The 6,131-nt window shown below is 46.7% G+C and overlaps 1 protein-coding gene across 1 annotated transcript in view; it reads left to right on the forward strand.

The window, feature by feature from the left end:
• Positions 1–6,131, forward strand: part of LOC103807425 (dystrobrevin beta) — a gene marked incomplete at its 3' end in the record, with an annotated part of 21,141 nt that overhangs the window by 7,847 nt on the left and 7,163 nt on the right. Inside the window, exon 4 of the mRNA XM_009080151.1 lies at positions 1,381–1,466. Within this exon, the coding sequence (XP_009078399.1) occupies positions 1,381–1,466 (86 nt within the window). The remainder of the gene's footprint in view (positions 1–1,380; positions 1,467–6,131) is intronic.

Consider the following 6,131-nt stretch of genomic DNA (forward strand, 5'->3'; position numbering starts at 1 on the left):
CTCATCTTCCCACTGAGTCATGGAATCATAGACTAGTTTGGGTTGAAAGGAACCTTTGAGCTCATCCACCCCCGCCCCCCTGCCATGGGCAGGGACACCTCCCACCAGCCCAGGTTGCTCCAAGCCCCATCCAGCCTGGTCTGGAACAATTCCAGGGATGGAGCAGCCACAGCTGCTCTGGGCAACCTGTGCCAGTGCCTCACCACCCTCACAACCAAGAATTCCTTCCCAATATCCCATCTCTCCCTGCCCTCTGGCAGTGGGAAGCCATTCCCTGTGTCCTATCCCTCCAGGCCCTTGTCCCAAGTCCCTCTCCAGCTCTCCTCTAGGTTCCCTTCAGGAGAAGGACTCTGTTTTTTCGTAGGCCTCTCCCCACACTCATCATGTGTTCTTTCCATTAATTTATTTTCCATGCTAGTGTAGATTATTTGTCCAACACATTTAATTACAGTTCTTGAGCTTATTTTAATACTATTTCTCCTTTTCTATGTGGCTTTAACTTCCCTGAAGGTCTGTCAGTCTGCACTGCTGCTGGCTGGAGTTAGGGATAAGGACTCATTGCACTTCTCTTTGGCCATAAGTTGCTCACAGTTCCAGCAGCTTTTCCCCACATTTCTTTTGTCCAGCTTTGCTGTGCTTTACCCCAGTGAGCCTCCTCCTGTGTTCCTGATGCCTTAACTCCCTCAGCATCTCATCCTTGACTTCTTTCTGGACACAGGAATAACACCCATGGCTGTTCCTATGTGTCACTTCGTGCTGGATGGCTCTTTTCCTGCTTTCCACAGACACAATTTCCTTTCCTCTTGCTGGTACTAGAAATGATTCCCCAAATGTGCATCTGCTCTGGTAGCACAGCAGCTTTGATCACTCAGTTGCACTTAAACACCGTTCCCATTATCCCTGTTCTGTGGGTGTCTCCAGGATCTCACACAGCTTCTTCCTTACCTGTCAATTCCAGAGCTTTTCTTAGAATGAAATATGTGTTTGAACATCAGAGTTTAAATGCAGGAGTAATGTTTAAAGCAGCTAATAGTGTAGCAGAGTTAAAAATGGGAAGTTTTCCAGTGAACCAATATGTTTTAATGGAAAAATGAATTATCACTGCTTTATGGAGAGTTATGGGACGGACAGGCAGGTGTCAAGCTCTGCATCGTGTGTTTCCCATAGTCCTGCATGAAATGTATTTGTGATTAGACACTTGTTCACTCTTCCAATATATCAAAAATGCTGGTGTTATCCATTTTAATGTTAAATTAAGTAGTTTTGGCAGATCTCAATAGTTAATGGAGGTGTTTATGCATTTCCTTCCTAGGCATTAAGTATTTCTGTTGTTGCCATTCCCTGTCAGAATTCCTCACAGTGTGATTTTTTTTCCCACAGTGAGGGCCATGGAAAGCTGACAGTGTTCTCGGTGAAAGCCATGTTAGCCACCATGTGTGGTGGGAAGATCCTGGACAAACTAAGGTGTAAGTATTCCCAGTAATTCAAACCATTGTATGAAATGTTTCCTTTCACAGGTGTTTGTTGTATTAAGTTCTGAACACTAATTTTTCTGCTGATTCAGCAGTCCTCACACTCAACTGAAGCTGCTGTGTGAATCCCAGAATCACTGAGGTTGGAAAAGTCCTCCAAGACCATTGAGTCCAACCTCTGACCCATCACCATCTTGTCAACTAGACCAGAGCACTGAGTGCCATGTCCTGTTGTTCCTTGAACATCTCCAGGGATGGTGATTCCACCGCTGCTGGTCACCACTGCCCTGAGCCTGGGTCTGAGGAGGCTTCACAAGCTCATTTCTCTAGTCTGAAGTGATTGGGCTCTTCTTTAAATGTAAAACTCCAGGGCTGATTTTCCAATAGGAACAGCACATTTGCTGTCGTTTCCCTGCTTTGAGGATGTTGGAGGCTTCTGTGTGTCTTCCACTTCACCTGAGGTGCTCTCAGCATCTTCTCTCTGTAATTGCAGCTTCTCACTTAGAATCTCAGTTTGTTTTGGTTGGGAAGGGACCTTAAATCTCATCTCATCCCACCCCTTGCCATGGGCAGGGACACCTCCCACCAGCACAGGTTGCTCCAAGCCCCATCCAACCTGGCCTGGAACATTCCCAGGGATGGAGCAGCCACAGCTGCTCTGGGCAACCTGTGCCAGTGCCTCAACACCCTCACAGCCAAGAATTCCTGCCCAATATCCCATCTATCTCTGCCCTGTGGCAGTTGGAACCCATTTCCTGTGTCCTGTCTCTCCATTTCCTGATGAAAGTTCTTTTCCTAAGCTTTTTTATTCTCTTTCCATCAAAACTACTGGTTTCCATCAACAGTACTCTGTCTGTCTTGTTTCCTTGAGCCTTTTGCTATATCAGTAAAGAATTGCTGATATCCCTAAACTTTGGTTTTGTCCTTTAGCAGCAATTCCTGCCCTTTTCCCTCTCTTAGTGGCAGATGTGCTGTTGTTGTGGCAGTTTTTCCTTTTCATTTCCACCCTGAAATGTTGGGAAGTTCATCTCTACCATCAGTGCCAGATTGTACTGTTCAGGTCTTGTCATTTCCACCTAACTGGAATTCCCTTTACCGAAGTTATATGGAAGATCAAATCCTGAGGGACAGGATGGAGGTTGTATCTCCTCAGGAAAAGGTCATATTTTGGATGTAATCAGGGTAAGATCTGACGAGGTGACAGGAGAGAGGAGGTTCAGCTCAGGCCTGGGACAGAAAAGGAAGATGATGGTAATAATAATATTATTGTTTTTATTACTGCTACAATTAGCAAGACAATACTAGAACACAGCAGGAAAATGGCAATGGAACCTGTTGGTGGAGAAGGCAGTGAACCCCTGGAATTCAATATTAAGGAAATCAGTAAACTTGGTGTTTTCAGACAAAGAGTAATGAGTTCAAACTGAAAGGGGAGATTAAGGTTAGATATTAGGGAGAAATTCCATTTCTAGGCTGCCATTGCACATTTCCCAATGCTGTGTATGATTGTGGCGCCTTCTTCATGTGCACCTTCTGCTGTGGAGTCTCCCTGTCCCTTCTGGACACTCCTCTGTCTCCTCATGTACTCACTGGTGTCCCTGGTTAGTTGGAGAGAAAGTGAAATACTGGAACCACCTCAGTGTTTTTCTCTAAATTGCTCACAGTGCCTCTACCAGGTTGGACTCACAGTCTCAGCACGTCGTTAACAAAATTCTCCAGGAAAAGGGGATTTGGGTTAGTTTGGACTTGAGACTTTAGGAGTGCAGGAGATTTGTGCAGGAGGGGAAAGCTCTCTCTAAACCTGGATGGAATTAGGAATTCCAGGCAAGGTTATAGAACAGTGTTCTGTGGAATGTGGCAGAGAATCCCAGAATGGGTCAGGCTGGAAGGGACCACAGTGGGTCACCTGGTCCCACCTTGCTGCTCAAGCAGGGTCATCCTAGGGCACATGTCACACGATAGTGTCCAGATGGTTCTGGAATATCTCCAGTGAGGATACTCCAGAGCCTCTTTGGGTAGCTTGGTCACTGCACAGTAAAGAGGTGTACCCCACCTGTCTCCAGCAGGTCTGGTGTGCTGTAAACATGATCCAAACCCCCAAATTCTGCTGACCAAGTAGATCAGGATTTGTCAAGCTGGAAAAGAAACTGGTGGTGAAATATAATGTTTCATAAAAACACGAGCAACATGGTGGTGAATAGCAAACAGCTGTTCCCTTCTCCTTCCAGCTGTTCCCTTCCCCTTCCAGGACAGGAACCAAAGGACAGCAACTGGAATGAGCAGTGACAGATGGAAGCAGCAGAAACCAATTCTGCTTTAACTTCCCAGAGGATGTGGTGGTATCAAACATCCACAGCCCTCGATTGCTTCTGGAACCAATTCCACTGGAGGCAAATCCATCAAAGGCTGCTGAGTGCAAAGGGACTCTCAGGGAAGGGAGGAACATGCCAGGAATGTGCCTGCCCGAGCCATCTGCTCTGAGGCTGAACATCCTTCTGATCTCTGCCTCAGCTGTTCCCTTGCTCTTTATTTCTTCTGATCATCATGAATGTGCTGGCTTGGCTTTCCCTTTTCTTTCCCACCTGTCTCTGTGATTACTGACCTGTTTCATCCCTGAGCAGCTCCTGTTTGCAGTTTCCCTTTCCCCCTGATCCCACCCTGCTCTCCTTTTCCCCACCAGGCTGGAGCTCTGGCTCAGCTGGAGCACGAGGCCTTCTGGAAATCCTGGAAGTTGTGTTTATGATTTCTCATCTCATAGTTTATATCAGTGATAGGAAGTTGGTCTCTTTACTTGCATATGTACAGGATTATAAGCTTTACATGCTGAGCATGTGAGCTATGGAATGTTCCCAGTCTGAGCAGTGTCTCACAGCGCACATGGACTGGGAGGTGCTCAGTGATGCTACTTCACTTGCTCTGGAGCAGATACCTTCACCTGGTGAGCAGGGCAGGATCACAGAATCATTGAGGTTGGGAAATCCCTCCAAGCTTATCAAGTCCAGCCTGTGACCCATCACCACCTTGTCAACTGGACTAGAGCACTGGGTGCCAGGTCCTGGTGTCCCTTGAACACCTTCAGGGATGGTGACTCCACCTTCTCCCTGGGCAGCGCCTTCCAATGCCTGACAGCTTTTTCCATGGAGAAATTCCTCCAAGACCTCCAAGACTGCTGAGTCCAACCATCCTCCAGCACTGCCAAGGCCACCACTAACCATGTCCCCAAGTGCCAACATCCACAGGGATGGGGAATCCAACCCAGCCCTGGGCAGCTGAGCCAGGCCTGGACAGCCCTTCCCAGGGGAGATTGTTCTCAATATCCATCCTGAACCTCCCTTGCTGCAACTTGGAGCTGTTTCCTCTTGTCCTATCCCTTGTTCCCTGAGAGCTGAGCTCAACCCCCACCTGGCTGTACCCCTTGTCAGGGAGTTGGAGAGAGCAGAAGGTTCCTCTGAGCCTCCTTTTCTCCAGGCTGAGCCCCAATAGCTCCCCCAACCCCTCCTGCTGTTCCAGCCCCTTCCCCAACTCTGTTCCCTTCCTGGACACACTCCAGCCCCTCAATGTCCTTCTTGTCATGAGGGCCCAGAAGTGCCAGCTCAGGGGACAGTCACTGCCCTGGGGCTGGTGATTTTTGTCGGAGCTTTTTAAACCCCAGAAGTGCCATTTGAAATGTCAAACGCTGTGGGTTTGGCTGACTTCATTTTGGCATTGGAGTAGATCCACTGTGAGTCATCAGAGCTTCCTCTGCGTCATCTCTGCAAGGACATTGCAAACAGAACTTTGTGGAAATCAAGGCTCCATCCTGCTCAGTTTATCATGGAATCACAGCTGGGTTGAGGTTGGAAGGGACTTTATAGCTCATGTCATTGGGAGGTTTGCTGGAAGGTTTAACAGGTGATTTTTGTGCTCTTTTCTTCATAGTGAAGCTTTACTAGAGACATCAGAAAAAGGAAATAGTGAGCTGCACCAGTTTCATTTTCCATTGGTACTTTGGGACTGAGTGGATTTTTTTATACTCCTATTTTTTTTCTCTCTATTTTAAAAAATAAAAATGTTCATGGCTTTGTGGCCTTGAACTGCAATTTGAGATGAGAGTTAAAGTGCAGTACCTTGTCAAGAAGCCCTGTCAGCACAGCCTTGTGTGACCACAGGTGAGCTCCTGACAATTACACTCTTGGCCTCAGTTTTGCCTGAGGTTTTCTGGTTGAGGGCACTCTGCTGCCCTTTGCAAGGGCAGATGACTGTATAATTATATCCTAATTATGAAAAATTAGTATCCTATTAATTATCCTAATTATAAAAAATTTATATTACATCCTAATCTTTATCATTCAAGGCCAGGCTGGATGAAGCCTTGTGCAAATTGATCTAGTGGGGAGGTGTCCCTGCCCATGGCAGGGGGGTTGGGACTAGGTGATCTGCAAAGTCCATTCCAACCCTTAAATTCTATGATTCTGTGATTTCCAATTTCCCTGCTAATTTCCCTGTGTGGAAGTTCCCCACTATGAAACCACATTTATGACTGGAAGATACAGGTTAGTGAGGTGTGGAGATTTTAATTTACCCTTGACATAGCCTGTTCTGTTTTATCTCAGTTTAAGTTTATTTCCATAGCTTTAATTACTTTCTCTTGGAAATCCTTTGACTCTTGCCTGTAGCTCA

Source organism: Acanthisitta chloris, unplaced genomic scaffold (genome assembly GCF_000695815.1).
Source record: "Acanthisitta chloris isolate BGI_N310 unplaced genomic scaffold, ASM69581v1 scaffold8348, whole genome shotgun sequence".
Classification (NCBI taxonomy): Eukaryota; Metazoa; Chordata; class Aves; order Passeriformes; family Acanthisittidae; genus Acanthisitta; species Acanthisitta chloris.